At 34.4% G+C, this 19,619-nt stretch overlaps 1 protein-coding gene across 1 annotated transcript in view; it reads right to left on the reverse strand.

Moving 5' to 3' along the window:
• The window catches only part of LOC120416743 (E3 ubiquitin-protein ligase SH3RF1-like), a 36,972-nt gene that overhangs the window by 9,805 nt on the left and 7,548 nt on the right, over positions 1-19,619 (reverse strand). The window contains exons 3-6 of the mRNA XM_039578578.2: positions 9,352-9,460; positions 6,171-6,555; positions 389-736; positions 18-329 (exon numbers count right to left, since the gene is read on the reverse strand). Coding sequence (XP_039434512.1) covers positions 18-329; positions 389-736; positions 6,171-6,555; positions 9,352-9,460 — 1,154 coding nt within the window. The remainder of the gene's footprint in view (positions 1-17; positions 330-388; positions 737-6,170; positions 6,556-9,351; positions 9,461-19,619) is intronic.

The following is a 19,619-nucleotide window of genomic DNA, read 5'->3' on the forward strand; positions in this document are numbered from 1 at the left end:
GTTTTAAAACAACTCACCGATTGGGTTGATGCAACGATCCTCCTACGGTCACTCCACTACTGGAACTCGCCACAAAGGTCGTCAACGAGTGTCGTTTCTCCTTGTGGTTCTTGTTATTGGAGTGGCCTCCTCCGGAGGCGGCGGCTTCGGGCGCGGCCGTTGCCAGGAAGTGCGACGTTGGACTGCTGGGTGCCGTACTGGAGTTTGAGCTGGTCGTACTGGTGGAAGAGTTTGGACTCGTGGTTACACTGGAGCTGGTTGTATCACTGGCGTTCAGGTCGAACGGAGTCGGCGGGACGGTCCGGTTGTTGGAGGCACTGGCCAGGATGCTACAAGAAAGAGTTTCAAATTAATACTAGAAAAATACAAAATCTCAAACTTGTCTTACTGCTTCAACGCGGCGTCCATCATCTGCTTGCCGAGGATGTTCATCTCCACGAACGAAATTGGAAAGATCCCGATCTTATCCGCGATCCGTCCCTCGGCCCAGTTCTGGTCCACGCGGCGCAGCACGTGGATCAGCGCACCCTTCTTGAACGTCAGGCAGCCCTCCTCCTCGTTCGGACCCATGCTGAAATCGTACAGCGCTTTGCATTGCGGGTAGGGCAGCGGAACAACGACCTGCAGGTGGTTTAGCGGGACCGCGCCCTCCTTACCGTTGACCTCGCCCACGCACCAGTTGTGATCGATCTTTTTCTTCAGGATGATGATGTCGCCCTTCTTGAAGCTGATGTCACTGTGAAAGGAAGGAGGGGGAGACGAGGAAATGTAGGTGAGTCGTGAGTGATAAGAATGGGTTAGATATTGGTCTAGACGTGTTAGGTCTAATCAACTTAGGGGGTTGCCGTTTGAATGATGACGCTGAACCTGTGATTCATTCGCTTGACAGAATCACATAAAACAAATTAGACCAAAGACCTGAAAAAAGCACTCTACTTTCGTACTTTTTTGTTTATATTTCTATTCCTTTTACAAGCTCTTTGTTTCTATTCCTTTTACAAGCATTCAAAGAAAATATTTCTCAAGTGTATTCTAATCTAACAAGTCAAAAAATAACAAGTCAAAATTTCATCATTTCAATGCAAAAAGCATTATACAGCAAGCAGTACAGTCAATTTGCAATCATAAGTTTTCAAATAAGCTAAGCTCAAAAGACTTTTTTTTTGCAAAAAAAAAAACTGTTTTTGCGGTATTGTACATCGAAAATCCTTTGAATTTCCCAAATTCTCCAAAAATTAAATAAATTCAAACATGCTTAAAAGTGATTCTAAACGCAGAGGAATGCCTTTTAATCAATTTTCAGCTGATGGCACTTAATGTTTCATTACAATTTTGAGGCTGTTTTAAAAAAATATATTTTCTTGCCTTTTGATTTCTCGGGCCGACTTTAAAAATATTTGCAACATTATAATATTTTTCTAGCATTTCTAGCACTGTTTTCTACCAAAAATATTTTGGTGTAAACTTTAAAAAAAAATCAAATTAAAAAATAACAAAAAAAGTCGATTTGCGAAATCGTAGACAACCAATCTCTAGAAGTTTTGAATAAATATTACAAAATCAATCATTTAAAGTAAAGCAATTATCTGGAGCTCCATTTAATGATAAATATCCGTTTTTTGCTTCCGTTTTTTTTCGAAATAGAGCAATTCAGCTCAAATCAGGAATTTTTCTGGAACTTTTGTACCCGACCCTCTTCGATTTCAATGAAACTTTGTAGACTTGTTATCCTAGACCTATATAAGCCATTTTTGTGTATATGGAGCCTTGTGAGGTTACAGCGGTCCAATAAAAATGTTGAAAAAATTGGTTTTTTGGTGGTTTTTGGCAATTTCTATATGACAGACTTGGTTTTTCAATCTGGTAAATATTTTTAACGTCCAATTTCCCATAAGTTTGTCTTTGACAGCATTTCAATTGGATGTAAGGGCTTACAGATATAAGCTTAATTATTGCTAATAACTGAAAATAGAATATTTTTTCAGTGTGGTAGAAACCTGGATAGTAAATTAGCTTATATCTGTAAGCCCTTACATCCAATTGAAATGCTGTCAAAGACAAACTTATGGGAAATTGGACGAGCTTTCCGGTAAAAATATTTACGAGACTGAAAAACCAAGTCTGTCATATGAAACGAAACTATTGGCACTACGCCCCCCGGGGCATGGCCTTCCTCTAACGTGGGATTTCTGCTCCAGCGCCTCTGACGAGACAGGAGAAACCGGGACCGACGTTTTACTTCACCATCCGATAGAAGCTCAGTGGATAAGGCGGGAATCGAACCCGCGTCTCATAGCATCATCGGGATCGGCAGCCGAAGCCGCTACCCCTGCGCCACGAGACCCACGTCTGTCATATAGAAATTGCCAAAAACCACCAAAAAACACATTTTTTCAACATTTTTATTTTTTAAAACCGCTGTAACCTCGCAAGGATTGGACATAGGACAATGCACAGTGTTCGGAATGGCAAAATTAAGTGGAATAAATTGATAACTCCTTAATTTGACGTCCTAGCCAAATAATGTCTTCGGAAGAGTTGTTGTACTTGATAAGGGCTATCTTTTGAAGTTATTGACAAACAGGGTGACGACCTTCCAGGGTGTCAACCAAAATCTAACTTTGTTGGATGACGTTGTAGGGCTTTGATGTCTTCTGCAAAGTTGTAGAGGAGAAGATTTCATGAAAGTTTGTCGAAGACGCCAAATTTGTAGCTCTTAATCTACTCGAGATATACGCTATTTTTGCAAAAATGGTCCAAAAAAGCACTTTTTTGGTGATAACTCAAAATGTTAGCATTTTAGCGGCCTACTATGTTCTGAAGAGTTGTTTATGACATAAAAATACACATCTTTGCCGAAGACAGCAAAATGTTTTGAGCCTTTATTGAGAAGTTATAACAATTTTTAAGTGATTTTGAGCCTATTTTCAAGTTGACATGTTTTCAAAATGGCGCATTTTGGCGCAAAACCGAACAATGCACCTGAAAGTACACACTTTCAAATACATTTCCTGAAAATATCTCCATGTCTATCGGTGTCTATTTTTAGATATCTTAATTTGAATTTGACGGTTTTTCATCAATTTATTTATAGTTTTTACGCGGAATCTAATTAAAAACGTGGTAATAATCGGTAAATTGAAGGGTAAATTGATCGATTTTTATGGAAAATATGTTGTTTATGCTTAAAATTATGACACACATTCTAAAATAATGAATAAAAACATGTTTGACCCAAAAATAATGTAAGTTAAAATTTTAAATAATTTTTCGTATTTAAAATTAGGTATTCCCTTTTGAATTTGGTCACTTTAGAAAGATTGTCGTATTTTTTCATAGGCAATGTATTTTCAATAAAAATAGATCAATTTACCCTTCAATTTACCGATTATTACCACGTTTTTAATTAGATTCCGCGTAAAAACTATAAATAAATTGATGAAAAACCGTCAAATTCAAATTAAGATATCTAAAAATAGACACCGATAGACATGGAGATATTTTCAGGAAATGTAGTTGAAAGTGTGTACTTTCAGGTGCATTGTTTGGTTTTGCGCCAAAATGCGCCATTTTGAAAACATATCAACTTGAAAATAGGCTCAAAATCACTTAAAAATTGTTATAACTTCTCAATAAAGGCTCAAAACATTTTTCTGTCTTCGGCAAAGATGTGTATTTTTATGTCATAAACAACTCTTCAGAACATAGTAGGCCGCTAAAATGCTAACATTTTGAGTTATCACCAAAAAAGTGCTTTTTTGGACCATTTTTGCAAAAATAGCGTATATCTCGAGTAGATTAAGAGCTACAAATTTGGCGTCTTCGACAAACTTTCATGAAATCTTCTCCTCTACAACTTTGCAGAAGAAATTAAAGCCCTACAACGTCATCCAACAATGTTAGATTTTGGTTGACACCCTGGAAGGTCGTCACCTTATATGTCAATAACTTCAAAAGATAGCCCTTATCAAGTACAACAACTCTTCCGAAGACACCATTTGGCTAGGACGTCAAATTAAGGAGTTATCAATTTATTCCACTTAATTTTGCCATTCCGAACACTGTGCAATGGTCAATATGGAGACTTTTATGTAAAATTGTCTGGGGAATCGATTCCCACTACCGGTTTTTGAAAATTTCGACGTTTAGACCACTTTTCAAAAAAAAAACAGTTTTAGTAAATGATTTTTGTATTTTTTTAGGAGAGACATACCATCCTGCATTTTTCGTCAGTCTTTTGGTAACATCTTAGGCTATTTCCTCAAAAATTTTGAACGAAAAAAAATCGTGACATCACCTTTAAATTTAAGTTTTAGACTTAAAACCAAAAAATCTCATAGAAGTGGCGTGTATTTTTGTTTCAGTGTATTTTTTTTCAGAAAGCTCGTCCAATTTCCTTCAAGTTTGTCTTTGACCACTTTTTGATACGACGCAACGGTTTCGAGGTACAGTAATTTTTAAATTGCAAAATACAAAAATATTTAAATACCTTACACCCTTCTCAAATGTTGTTTTCGAGAACTATTGGCTCCATATACACAAAAATGGCTTATATAGGTCTAGGATAACATGTCTACAAAGTTTCATTGAAATCGGAGAGGGTCGGGTACAAAAGTACCAGAAAAATTCCTGATTTGAGCTGGAATTGCTCAATAGTAGAAAAAATCGTAAATCGTGCTTTGTAAACAAGATTTAACCAATTTCTGAGAAAAAACCTCTGATAGAAAAACAAACAGGAAAAATGAGGGTTTCTGAGGGTCAACAAAAAAAAAGTCCAATATCCAGGTGTGAATATTTTAGCAACAATTTAAAAAAAAAAACTTATTATTGGGGAAATTTGTTTATTATTCCGATAAAAATCATGCCTTATTTTCAAAAAGGTCCTAAATAACTTCATTCTGGTACTGTACACAACTGACTAAATGCATTTTAAAAAGATTTTTTCAGTCAAATACTTTTTTGACAGTTTCATATAATGTATAGTATAGAATTTTTGCTAACCATAGAATTTTTAAGTTCAGTGTGAAATAATGTTATGCTCTTATTATGTAATTTATGTTTAAGCTTCAATGTGTGTGTGTTTGTGTGTGATTGGCACTTACAATATTTTTCAATAAAATGGATAACTTAGAATGAAATGAAATTTCAAAGTTATACATTTTGCTACGAAACAATTTTTTTTTAAATTTCGGTACGCTATTAAATGTAGCGCCTTTTTACATGAAAAACCTTTTAAGGTCGTAGAAGGTGTCCTTCACTTTTGGGGCAATGACTGTCAATGATGGTTCTGAATTCAGGGTTCAGAAATAGTAAATTGAAATGAAAAAATAATCACGATATGTAAAATGCTTCTACAAACAACACAAAGAAAACCATTTTTTGATTGAAACATTCTGAATCAAGATTTGAATGTTTTTCTAAAACAAAGATGGCCGCCAAATGGCCGATCGGGAATGATGCCTTCCAGAGCCTTAACACAAAATTCCTTACTGATCACAAACTTCAAATCATTGAAAAATATCTTTTAGTAAAAATCATCGTATAAATGAAATTAAAAAAAAATATTAGGGATCAAAAATATTGTTGAGGACATAGTTTCATTTGAGGTTACTCAAAGGTGATTTCCATTTTTACAAATATATTTATGACAAATAAAGAAAGTGCAAATAACTTCAATGACAAAAGAATCCAAAAAAATATCAGCACAACTGTTAATAACCACAAATTCTACTTCTACTGACCAGCAAAATGCTAATCCTCAAGGTTGGCTAAACTTAAAACAACCTCAGCAGAATGTTGTTTTTTGCATGTGCTACCGCCTGAACCAGTCCCCAGCAGTGTCGCCCGACACAGTAACACCCAACTTGCTGCACTGCGAACGCCTTGCTTACAACCGAACTGCATAAATAATAAGTGCACCCTCTAACCCCGACTCCGACCCATGGCGAGTTCGTCCCAAACCAGGTTTGCAACTTTTAATTTAAACCCACTCTTGTTACGGGGTTTTACACGGTTTGAAAAAGTTTTCATAAATGTTTAGGAAAATTTTGCGCTTAAAAAAGTTTTTTTCAATTTTGTTGAAATTACTTATAAGGTATTTTTAAATAAGTTAAGTGACTCTCTTAATAATTTAGTTTTTTTCCTGTGCAAAAGAGTAATTCTGGTCATACCTGGTTTCACTGGAGGCAAAGTCGTAGAATGCTTTCGCGTGTGGGATTTTGGACAGGTCCAGCGCCTGGCCGTTGGTCGCAATAATCCGGCCATGCTGGCCTTGATTCTGTTGACTACTTTGCTGCTGATGGGGGTGGTGGTGCTGCTGCTGGAGGTGGGGATGGTTATTTTTGCTGTTTTTCGCATGGTGCTGCTGAAGTTGCTGCTGCTGCTGCGAAGAACCTTGGAAAGCTATGCTTGGATGGTTCTGTTGTTGCAGTTGCAATTGCAGGTTGAAGATGTTACCACCGCCGCCGCCACCACCACCACCGTTGCCTCCGACGCCGGTTCGGGCCGCTTTGTTTATGTTTGTGTTTTGATTATTCAGCTCAGCTGTTTTCATGCCTGTGAGAAGAGGATAAGAGCGTGAATACGCACGGATAGACATGTTAGTGAGGGACGCTGATATGGATACTATCCGTTGGAGAGTTTGTATGTAGTGATGAAGTTCCACGACTGATAACGGTTTAAATATTTGGAAATTTAAATTGTTTATTGACTTTACATAATTTTCAAATTATTTCTAATTTTAAAACTAGCTGCATTCTTCATTCTTCATTCTGATTCTTCATTCTTCATTCCTCATTCTTCATTCTTCATTCTTCATTCTTCATTCTTCATTCTTCATTCTTCATTCTTCATTCTTCATTCTTCATTCTTCATTCTTCATTCTTCATTCTTCATTCTTCATTCTTCATTCTTCATTCTTCATTCTTCATTCTTCATTCTTCATTCTTCATTCTTCATTCTTCATTCTTCATTCTTCATTCTTCATTCTTCATTCTTCATTCTTCATTCTTCATTCTTCATTCTTCATTCTTCATTCTTCATTCTTCATTCTTCATTCTTCATTCTTCATTCTTCATTCTTCATTCTTCATTCTTCATTCTTCATTCTTCATTCTTCATTCTTCATTCTTCATTCTTCATTCTTCATTCTTCATTCTTCATTCTTCATTCTTCATTCTTCATTCTTCATTCTTCATTCTTCATTCTTCATTCTTCATTCTTCATTCTTCATTCTTCATTCTTCATTCTTCATTCTTCATTCTTCATTCTTCATTCTTCATTCTTCATTCTTCATTCTTCATTCTTCATTCTTCATTCTTCATTCTTCATTCTTCATTCTTCATTCTTCATTCTTCATTCTTCATTCTTCATTCTTCATTCTTCATTCTTCATTCTTCATTCTTCATTCTTCATTTCATTCTTCATTCTTCATTCTTCATTCTTCATTCTTCATTCTTCATTCTTCATTCTTCATTCTTCATTCTTCATTCTTCATTCTTCATTCTTCATTCTTCATTCTTCATTCTTCATTCTTCATTCTTCATTCTTCATTCTTCATTCTTCATTCTTCATTCTTCATTCTTCATTCTTCATTCTTCATTCTTCATTCTTCATTCTTCATTCTTCATTCTTCATTCTTCATTCTTCATTCTTCCTCATTAGAACTTTATTATTGAAATTATTTAATGAAAAAGTAAAAAAAAATCTTTATATTATTTTGAATACAAATTGATTTCAATGTAACACAGAAGTTTTTTTTTTAGATTATTACAAAGTGTTTAGATTTTTTACTAGTTGCTAATGATTTATATCAAAACCCCCTAAATACTTTTAAAAAATTATTGGATTGGAACATAAAAATTATGGTAAAAATAATTCCAAATACCACTAAAAAATCCTTTTCTTTGATGATTTCATGGCCTTAAAAAATTATTTAAAAAATCTTTTTTTTTGCGTATCATAAAAAAAACATTTTTTCCATTTTTAGCGCATTTTAAAATATTTTTAAAATGGGAGTTATTTAATAAATTTTATTTATATCGTGTCATCATCATTTTTTTGTTATGTTATTATATTATAGAAAAATTTATTTGCAGTTTTCACTACTTGGGTTATTTTATTGTTTATTAAATTTTTAGATTTTAAAAGAAAATTTTATCTCAAAATTAGCCTGTTGCTAATATTTTTCAAAGATTGTCACCCCTCTAACAATCAAGGAGCAATAAGCTTAAAAAATATATAAATGTAATAAACTCAAAATTATTTAAAATACATTTTTTTTAATTGTAGAGCTAATGAATGTAAGATAATCAAAAACTAAAAAATGTTATTTTTTATTTTTAGACAGTTGTGTTGCAAGGATATCTTGTATATCTTGTATTATCTTTTAGACATTTCACAAATTTTTAAAAAACTTTTTAACTATTCACATGGTTCTTTTTTCATTTTAATTTTATATATTTTTTTAAAGATGTAACCCTGGAACTATTCAATGAACTTCTACCTATTTTCGGTATATAAATTTTCCGATAAAAATATTTTCAGACATACTTATTGATCCAGAAATAGTCAAAAAGGTATTTTGAAATTGCATAAGATATCTAAATGTAAACTCATTGTAATTTTACATCTGAGAATGAGTGCATCTTTCAATAATTAATCAAGAATATTACATCTTCCAACTTTACACCTTCTAAATTTACAAAAAAAAATCCTGTGAAATTATTTCGATCTTCAAATTCTTTTTCCTTAAAAACCCTCCAAAAGCGTCCAGAGGAGAGCGTCTAAGAGAGTTGAAATCGGTAAAAAAAGGTTTGATTTAAAAAAAAAATTGTTGTTTTGATTTTATTTTTTCTAGCTTTCAAACTTCAATTCATTTATTTTACACAGTAATTGTGTAAACTTGGAAGGTGTTAAATTTATAGTTGTACTGTTACCTCTTTAATTATGTAATATTACCTCAATCTAGACTGAAAAAAGTAATTTTCGCATGTGTAATATTACCATGAATTTTCATCTTCTGACATTGTTCGAGATATTTTAAAATTTTATGTTTAAATTTTCAAAATATAGAAGAATATTGCTGAAAATTGTAGAAAACTTTGCTGTTGCTATTTTTGCATTCCGGGTAAACAAATACACAAACATTCTTTATAAATTGTAATTGATTTAAAAAATAAATTTAAAAAAACCTAAAATAATAGTTACATTTCATGGAACTTCCCGACTGATAACAACTCGTCTCTTTATTTCATAACGTTCAGTAAACCCCCGAATGTTCATGAGCTCCTTCCCCAAATCCTGACGTCTTAAGATTAGGATTATCCTCGTGGGCGTTTCTACGTGCGCTTACCTTCCAGTATCCGCATCAGCAGCACATTTGGCGGCAGCTCGTCGATTTTGATTTCCACCAAAACCCGACACTCGGGACATCGCAACTCCTGGTGGCTGGCAACGATTTCCTGGAAAATGAAATTGAAAAAAAAAATGGTTCTATTTTAGAAAACTTATCTTGAGATAATGGGCACCGGCAGGCAGATTCGCGCCTTATCAAGTGGGTCATTCGGTGTGTTGTGGCATTCTTTGGAAGGGTAAAGACGGTGGAGTTTCCCCTTAATATAAATGAAGATAACGGTGCAATGTTGTGATTTAATGATGTAATTGCATGGCGCATAAAATGGAGCGCATTTGCGAGCGAGCTCGAGTCATTTTTTTTATTATGCAGATTTGCCAGACATTGGCGTTGAGTTAAAGAGCGTGGAGCTGATAAAATATATGTCATCTTGTGTGACAGGAATTGTGCCAACTTTTCCGTGCTGCTCGGTTGGGTTGAGGATGGTTCGTTGGTTGGTCTTCTATAGGAATAAAGCCAATAAAGTTAAACTTTTGACGCGTCCGATAAGAGGAATGCGAACAGATAGGTACGGTAACGGTGATGACAGTTACTAGTAGAAGTGAAAGGAGGGAAAAGTGAGAGAATCTAAAATTCCAGATCATATTAAACTAGATAAATTGGTCGGTGGATAAAAGTGTTGTAATGTTGTCGAAATTTAAAACATTGTGAAAATATGTTTAATTTTGTTTCAAATAAAGCCGTGACTTTTATTGAATTCTCTGTTCTTTCGATAAGGTTAAACATTTAGACATGTAAAAGTAGACTAACATAGGTAAAAAACAAACATTCAATATTACGTCCTTTTGAAATGTTAGTCTTTATTAAAAATTTTAAAATATTATTTTCAAAAAGCTCGGAAAATTGCTCGAATATGTTTTTTAACCATTGAAAATCTGACCATTAGTTGCTGAGAACATTAGAAAATGGAAGGTTGCAAAAAAATATTTTTTGCAATTCCGTCGTGAAACTACTTACAGTCATCCCACATATTCGGAACACCCACAAATTCGGAACACTTTTGTGGTCTTTTGTCGATAGAATGCAAAAGGCAACATTTTTGCCGACCCTGCTATTTGTAGGGCCTTTATTTGGACATTCTCTTGCTATTTCACTAGTAAAAGTAATACTTTTTAAACAAAAACTGCATTTCAAGACTATTTTATCCAGAGCACCAAAACACTGCCTCCAAATTGCCTGTTCCATGATTGTGGGATGTTATTGTGTCTCCCACAATTGTGGAACACCTGAATTTAACTGATATTTTCACAAAAAAGTTATCACACCATTCATAAAACATTACTAAGCATGAGTTTTATTGGTTTCAGAGTGCAAAGTCATTATTTTGTAAAAAATATGTACTCCTGGAGAGAAAAAAAAGTTTGTTTACATCGTAAGAAAAAAGTGTTCCGAATTTGTGGATTTCAAGGGTCAATGTTTTTCTTTGAAAACTTGATATAAAACGTAAAAATGTACAGCCGGTCCATACATCAATCGAAAGATCGCAAGAAAAGCTTTCACATGAAGGTAAAAGCAAATCATTATGTTCAATTATCGATTTTCTATGATTTGTTGAACATTGGCCATTCTGTAAACTGTTCCGAATATGAGGGATGACTGTATCGTTCTTAAGTTGTAGGCATATTAACGTAAAATTTTCGTAAAATTATCAGTTTTTTTTGTAATATAAAAATTCTTAATTTATACAACATTTTTCCAAGACTAGGGAATACTAGGGATAGTTTGAGAAAAACTTATTTTACGCAATATTTAATCTTCAAACAACCAGCAGTCCGATCAACAAAGCAAAATAAAAAAATGTAGAAAACAGCTTTTCAAAATATTTTTTTTGCAAGTCCTTTAAAAAGATTTTTTTAAATTGCAAAAAAAAAACAAAATATATATAAAATAAAAAAATATAAAAATTGAAATAACAAGCAATGGTCTAAACATTTGAATGCAAACACTGTTTTAAAATGCATTTTGAACTAGTTCAGTTGTTTTGCAATCATCAGTTTTCGAAAAAAGTAAGATTTGATGAAAACAAAAAAAAAATAATACTAAACATCGAAAATTTTCCAAAATTCATAATATGTTTAAATCAACCTAAACATGCTAAAGATGCTTTTTGCAATGCCGTCGTGAAAATACTTACTTTTCCTGTCATACTTGAACGACGAAATAGCCTACTTTTCTGTACCAAAAATAACAGAATCGAATAGCAACACTCGGTGAACCTCGTTTGATAAATGTACGACTCGTGCTGAAAAAATCCTCTTTTTGCAACTTGTTGCATAAACTACTATTAAACGCAGAGGAATGCATTTTAATTCAGTTTCAGCTGATTGTACTCAAATTTCTATGGAAATTTTGAAATTTTTTGAAAAAATATTTTTTGCAATTCCGTCGTGAAACTACTTACTTTTACTGTCATTCTTGAACGACGAAACAGCCTACTTTTCTGTACCAAAAATAACAGAATCGAATAGCAACACTTTTCAAAAAAAATGCTGAAAAGTTCTACTTTTAAGCACTGAAATGGGTGCCGAAAAGTTGAACTTTTCAGCACTTGTTTCGAAAAGTAACACTTTCAACACTTTTTTGATTTAAACGATTTATTAACAAAATACATGAAAATTTGACTTAAAATTTCACTCAATGGGTGTTTTTGGGAATTGCAAAAAATGTTGTATGGAACTCGTTGCAAAATTTGATTTTTTCAGCACTCGTCGTATTTATCCAACTCGGTGAACCTCGTTGGATAAATGTACGACTCGTGCTGAAAAAATCCTCCTTTTGCAACTTGTTGCATAAACTACTATTTTTGCCCCCTGATTTTTCGGGTCAACTTTGAAAGGGGAGGGGGGAGGAAGGGCAGCCTAATTTTTGAAATTTTATCAAACAACAGAGTAAAATTTTCAAAAAACTACAAAAACCATGACTAACTCATTTTTTCATGAAATTCAAAGTTATTTTAAGATCAGTTTTATCACATTTTGTCACTTCGCCTCACGGGAAGCCACAATTAAAACTCCAGTCAACCATAGAACCAACCACACTGCTGTGGTATCGAAACTCCTGCTCCACCAAGTGGAAAAGTGGCCGAAACAAAAATGAGAGTAAACCCATCCAAGTGAGACAACGATGAAAGCCAATTCACGATAAAGTTCATTTATTACTTGAGTCATCGTATAATATAGCTAAAAAATATAATAATTTCAAGCGAAGCTGACTTCGGTGTGCGTTCAGCGGAAAATTGAATAACTACGCAACAACAGAGACCACCTCCATTTTGGGGGGTAAATTGGCCAATTATTGACACTTGTGCGGAGATTAGCGATTCCGAGAGTCGATTTGGCTAAACTGTGCTATCTTGAACAATGTTTCACACGATGATGCCCAAAATTGGCCACCCTCCCCTTTGTTTGGGCCACACTTGTTCCTGAGGACGGCGTTGTCACTCTGAGGAGAGATTATGTCGCACGCACGGAGATGTTCCGCGCATTAATCTTCCGACAAAAGTCCATCGACGAATGAATGGACGGGGCTTTTTCTTTTGCGGGGGCTCATCAACCTCACGCATGACCCACAAAGTTGTGCGAAGGAGTTGACTTGATTGATTGGCTGGTCTGGATTTGCCCCATTTGCCACCGCCGCTCAGTCTCTCTCGAGGGACCTACGGGCTCGGCCGAGCTGGCCTGGTGTGATTATGGTGATTTGTCATTTCCGAGGGCGGTGATGGTACAAAGTTGCGTTTGTTCTGGACATGTGAGGCATAGTTGGAATGTGTACTAAATTAGTACGGAGAAATAAATTTGCAAGTACTATAAAAAAAATAAAAAGACGACTTTTTTTCTGTTTTTCAACCATTTCACGAATCCACCATTAGCCTAATGGCTTCGATTTAGGAGCAAACCACCTTTCTGTTCAATTTTTTGCACAATCATCAGGGTCTATGTCTTCGTACTTGCTATACTAAGTCGCGATGGGCCAAGAGTTGCATAACTGGCAGTCCCCCTGGGTCGCATACACAACTTGCCGGCAAATGTGGAGAAGAACACCACGAGAGTAAGTGTGTGTAATTTATACTTGGCTCCCATTTGGTCTCGAAAAACGGACTGACTTGCCGTACCAGTAATAGTTGGTCTGGTTTGTACACAGTGAAAAATGAGGTTCTTTTACTAACTTTTATCATAACTTTTTTAAATTCAAATTTAAAGAAAATTGCTTCTCGAATGAGAAATCATAACGTTTCAAAATTTATTTTAGCTTTTTTTCCGGTGTTCAAAAACCCGGGCCGCGGAGACAACGCGAAACGAGTATCAGTACCGAGAGACCAGCAAAGAGACCCGAGACAAGTTTCGCTGGTTTTGCGGTTTTAATGGTTGGGAATAAAGAGATCAATTGCGCTGCCAATTGTACTGTAAGGTCGGTCGGTTGGTCGTGTGGTGCAGATTTCATTTTTTTGTTGGTTGTTTGACTTTTCGGGGTTTAAGGAGGGCAGGGCACGAATTTAACGGAGTTTTGCAGATTTTGTTGTGTGCAATATTTGCCATATCACTTAAAAAAAAAAGGTCAAAATACATTTTTCATAATGTATACTTTTTATGGTAATTCTTAAGATATCTTATTGATGATATTCTGAATGATTCTTCATTAGTTTTGATGACTTTTGTATAAGATTATTTAGTGAATAACATTGTCTGTTGTGTGCTATCTTGTGATAACGACCATTTAGTACTATTCGTGAAAACCGAATTTTAAGGTTTGATGGTACATTTTTTCAAAACTATGTATGAGTGATGGGACTTTGTGCTAAGTTCAGTGGGGGGTCATTGTGGTAATTGATATTTATTGCGCGTCAGTATCATGCAAGCAGTGGTGATGGGAAGGTGGATTTTTGTGGTGTTCACTTTGTGCTAAGTTCGTGTTCATGTTCGAGTCATGCATGCAGTGGGGGGTCATTGTGGTAATTAATATTATTGCGCGTCAGTATCGTGTGGGCAGCAGGGCCAGGAAGATGGTTTTATCGTTGTGTTCGTTCTATTCGTATTTGTATTAAAATCTAGCATGGCTTTTTGTGGTGATGGTATGGTTTTGGTGGTGGTGGTGATGGTGTTAAAAAACAAACGTTCAATTTACTAACATTGAGTCCAAAACCTCCCTACAAACATCTATACCACTAGGTGACGTAGAGATCTCTGCGCATTCTAGATAGATGTTTACTAACATACCTTCCAATCCCCGAGGTTAGCAAGGTACCGGCCAGGAGCCCCTTATCTTACTGGATAGTATTACACGCTCATCTAAAGAGGAAAACATGGTATCTCCCGTGTTGGAATATTGTAACCGGATGAGAGTCTAGTGCTATTATACGTTTAATTACAGTTAACGGTACACATCAACCATAGCTTTTGCACCCAGATTTCTGTTACAGACATTTTAATATCTTCAATACTACGGGTACTTTCGAAATATTTTTTTATTCATCCCCTAAAGTATTGTCCACAAAGCAATTTACAACAAAGTTTGATTAATTTTACAATCTCGTTATTGCAGGATTGGGTTCGTAAGTTTGACAATTTTGGAATAAGAAGACAACAACTTCCTTCGTTGCTGTGCACCCTTAAACAGCAAGATAAGCGTTGTGCAGCCATCCGGAATTGTGCGACCTTTATTGCTAATGCTAATGCTAATGCTAACTATGTATGAGTGATGGAGTCAAACTTTTTGAAGCAATCGGTTCGTATACTATGGCTAAACAAACACTCCAACTAACTTTCAACTAATTTGTTTGCACCTTATACCAGTCAAAGGATACAGTAAATAATGTAAACAGACATCAGAAAAGCACGTGTCATAATAGGGTGGAATCTAGTTAGGGTCCAAAACAACCTCCAAAAATTTTGAAGCGATTGGTTTAGCCCACGATTGGCGCAAAGCGAATGAAATTTGTGTGGAATTTATTATGGGGAAACTAGCATTTTCACATTTTTGAATTTACAAAATTCATGTTTTATTATTTTATGAAACCAACACCGTAGAAGTGTAGCCCTGGATGTCCTGAACAACTCTCCAAAAGAAAGTATGGTGCTAAAGTGCGTCATAAAAAAGATACAGAGTTTTCAAAAGTAGTGTATTGAAATAATCAGTGAAACTCAAATATTCTGCCAACATTGCCAAAAGAATCAAGAAATACAAAACAGACATGAATGTTCTTATATTTCGATGAACCTTACTTAAAATCGATGTGAAGAAATGTTCAGAAGACATTATTTAGTTATGGGCACCCCAAATTCTTAAATATATTATAGTTTCCGAAAGTTTCCGCTTGACTTGGCAGTGTTTGCAAAAAGTATGATTGTACCGAGTATTTCGAAATTTCTCTCTTGAACGATCCGTAACTTTTGTTAGAAATAATTTTTGAAAAATATTTGCAACGGTCTTATTAGGAAATCATGACCACTCTCAACGAGAAAAAAAATAAAATAAAAACATCCCTAACTCTAAGGCAGAAGTTGTAAGCGACCAGATCTTATTGAAAGAATGCCAAATAGTAATTATTGATGTATCTTTTGAGGATATCAAGAATTTTTATGAACATTTTTTATGTGTCAAATACCAAAGTTTCTTTGTGTATAAATTATGTTTTAATTATTGATTTCAAATTGTTAGAAATTTGGGATTTTTTTTCGTGTTTACTGTTTTGGTTATTGGCTTATTGGTTGTTGATCTAGCCTTACGTCGTTCGTTGAAATTTAAAAAAAGTGGGGATAGAGGTTGGATGCAATTTACGGAGTTTATCGATTCAGCAAAGTATTTATTCCACGAAACGACAAACGGCGCCTTATATAATAATGAATGTAGAACTACTTTTTTCATTTTGTTATTTTTAACCTTCTATAATAGTGAAAATTTAGATAGCAGAAGTTATCTTGCAAGTACTATAAAAGTTATTTTGCAAGTAATAAAAATCAATAAACATCGCTGAAAGATAACTTCTGTACCGAAAAGCATTTATTTTTTTTCAACGAATCTGCAAGATAACTTTTGACAAGATAAGCAGTTGGTTTCATAGAACTTGGCTTCATGATAATTTCGATTTTACTCAGAATAATTGATAAAATATGTTGTATAAACAAATTAATATAAATAAATTCCGTTCTAAAATATTTTACTTGCAAGATAACTTCAGTTGGTTTCATAGAACCTGGCTGCATGATAATTTCGATTTAATTCAGAGTAATTGATGGAATATTTTTATGAATAAATATATTAAAATAAATTTCGTTCTAAAATTGTTTACTTAGAACGGAATTAATTTTCATTAATTTATTCATAAAAATATTCCATCAATTATTTTGAATAAAATCGAAATTATCTTGCAGAAAGTTATTTTGCAAAAATCGAATTGAAGTTATCTTCCAAATTCGAGCTTGCAGATTCGATGATTTCAGAAAAAAAAATCGCAGCAAGATAACTTCTGTAACAATCTTGTAGCGATGTTTATTTTTGATTTTTAGTACTTGCAAAATAACTTCTGCTACTTGAAAATTCTCGTATTTTTGGCAGGTAAAGGCCATTAAATTTGCAAATTTTCAATTCTATTTAAACAAAATGGCTTGCAAAAGTTTGACAAAAACTTGCATGCTAACTTCCCATGAAGCCTGATCTACATCGGGAAACTGCTGCGATTCTGCGCTGCGCCGCGATGACAGAAGTGAAAAAAAAACGTTCTAAATACGCAGACTTTCCTGCGAGTTTCCTATTGTAGATCAGGCTCAGGCTATTTTTTGAATAATAAATAGGTTAAAAACAACTGAACCATCGACCATCGTGATTTTAAAATATTAAGTACAGTCATCCCAAATATTCGGAACACCCACAAATTCTGAACACTTTTGTGATAATGTGTCAATAGCATGCCAAATGAATCTTTTCTGGCGACCCTTCTATTTTTAGGACCTTTATTTGGACATTCTCTTGCTATTATACTAGCAAAAGGAGTTCTTTTTGAATAAAAATCTGCATTTCGATACTGTTTTGTTCAGAGCTGCAAAACACTGCCTCCAAATTGCCTGTTCCATAATTGTGGGATGTTATTGTGCCTTCCACTTTTGTGGAACACCTGAATTCAACTGGATTTCAAGGGTCAAAGTTTTTCTTCAAAAACTTGATATAAAAGTTAAAATTTGTAGTTGTTCGATACAGCATTCGAAAGATCGCAAGAAAAGCTTTCAAATGAAGGTAAAAGTGAATCATTAAGTTCAATTATCGATTTTCTAAGATTTTTTGAACATTGGCCGATCTGTAAACTGTTCCGAATATGAGGGATGACTGTAACTAATCCATCCTCGAAAATCGCTCAGATCATCCACAAACCAAACATGTCCCAACATGTTAGCCCCGTCCTCGCCTTCATCGTCGAAACCTTTCGACCACGTTGTCGTTGTTGATGTTTTTGTTGTTCTTTTACTCTTGAGCAACTTGGGCTGGAGCTGCAGCAAAATCCCAGCTTCACACGGGATCTCCAAACCGAAAGGCAGCATGCTAAATGAATATATTTATGTGTTGTAGGTATATCGGTTTAGCCCGCGTTGGCTGGTTTTGCTTTGGTTGTCGTGGTCCGCCGTCGTATCTCTCTGCAACAATCTGGTCCGTTCGAGGGCCGAGCTGAGACTCTTTCTCTCTCTCTCTGGGTTGGTCCCCTTCTAAAATACGGGCAAAACCGGATCTTAGAAGTCGTCGTCGTCGTCGTGTGGCAACGACGGCAAAACTTGTGTGTAGTACAACGTGAAAATATTTGCATCACACATTTTTTTTGCTGTTGCGAATTTCTTCGCCGTTGTTGTTGTTGTTTTTTCGTTTTTTTCGTAGTGGTCGGGTTCCGGACCACCACGAGGTTTCTGGTGGAGGGTACGCGCGTGTGTGCAACATGAGAAGTGGTTCCCGGATCCGGACTGAACTGGAAAGTTAGGGGTTTGAAAACTATCGACAGTCAGGTTTGGGATTTATTTAGTTTCTTTTTTCAAGGAAAACGTAGCAATATTTTTTCTTGATGATGAAATTGATTTTGAATTGATTAGATTTTTTAAATAAGTTTTTCAATTCTTCAAATTTGCGAAAACTCAATAAGACCAGTGTAGATATTTTTGTAACATAAATTATTGAAAAATATTTGCAATGGTCGAAAATATAGAAATCATGCATTAACAAAACATAAAAAGCATTATTTTTTTATATAATTTGTTTTGCCACGTGTTTCAAAACCATCCGGTCTCATTTGAAGAATGTGATAATTAAATTGTTGATGACCTCCCTACTGAGAAAAATCTCGCACATATTTGTTAATTTCGTTAATTAGCGTACAAGAAAACCATACTGGAGATTTTTGGACTTTTTTGGACACCCTGTTTTATGTAAACTATTTTTTAACAAGAAAGAATTATGTAAAAATATAAAATTTGGCAGAGTGTGACAACATTAAAAAATTATTTAAAAATATTAATTCTGATTAATTCATTCTTAAAATTTCCCGAAAAAGTGTTAAAAAAGTGTTTATTTTTGGCGGCTGTGTGGTCGAAATTTGAGACTTTTTATTTACGTAACCTCGAATTTATATACAAAATAGAAATAGTTAATAATCTTAGTTAAACAAACATGTATTTGTGATTTTATTAAAATTTAACATAGCAACCTTTGCAATGGTCTGTTTGACATTACCAATTCAATTTGCACATTTTCAGACGGAAATTTGTAAGAAACGACTATCTATGCAAGATGAATCATAGACTAGCATTGAAGACTGTGTACCCTTTTTATGTTTCCAGTAATTTTAATCAAAACAAAATTATTAATTTTATTATCATTTTACAACCCAAAAACAAACTACATAATTTGATTGTTTTTTACAAAAGGTTCATAGTTGTTAGGTCTACATTTTCCTACGATATTTCTACAACATGAAATTATTTCATTAGGAATTTTTAAAAGTTTGAAACTTCTTCTTTGACTCCTTATTGTATAAAAAACTAGAGTAAAAGATATACGAAATCGAAATCATATCCACTTGTGCCAACCAGAGTTCCCAGCAACCTGCAATACCTTCAATTGAAGTCACTTTCTAGGTTAATCGGGAAAACCATAACATTCAAGCCGAAGAATGCCCCATTGCTTTGCATTTCTCCACCTAAATCGGATAGAAAGTATCTCCGTGAAGCCTGCAAGTT

The sequence above is a fragment of the Culex pipiens genome, chromosome 2 (assembly GCF_016801865.2).
Source record: "Culex pipiens pallens isolate TS chromosome 2, TS_CPP_V2, whole genome shotgun sequence".
NCBI lineage: Eukaryota > Metazoa > Arthropoda > Insecta > Diptera > Culicidae > Culex > Culex pipiens.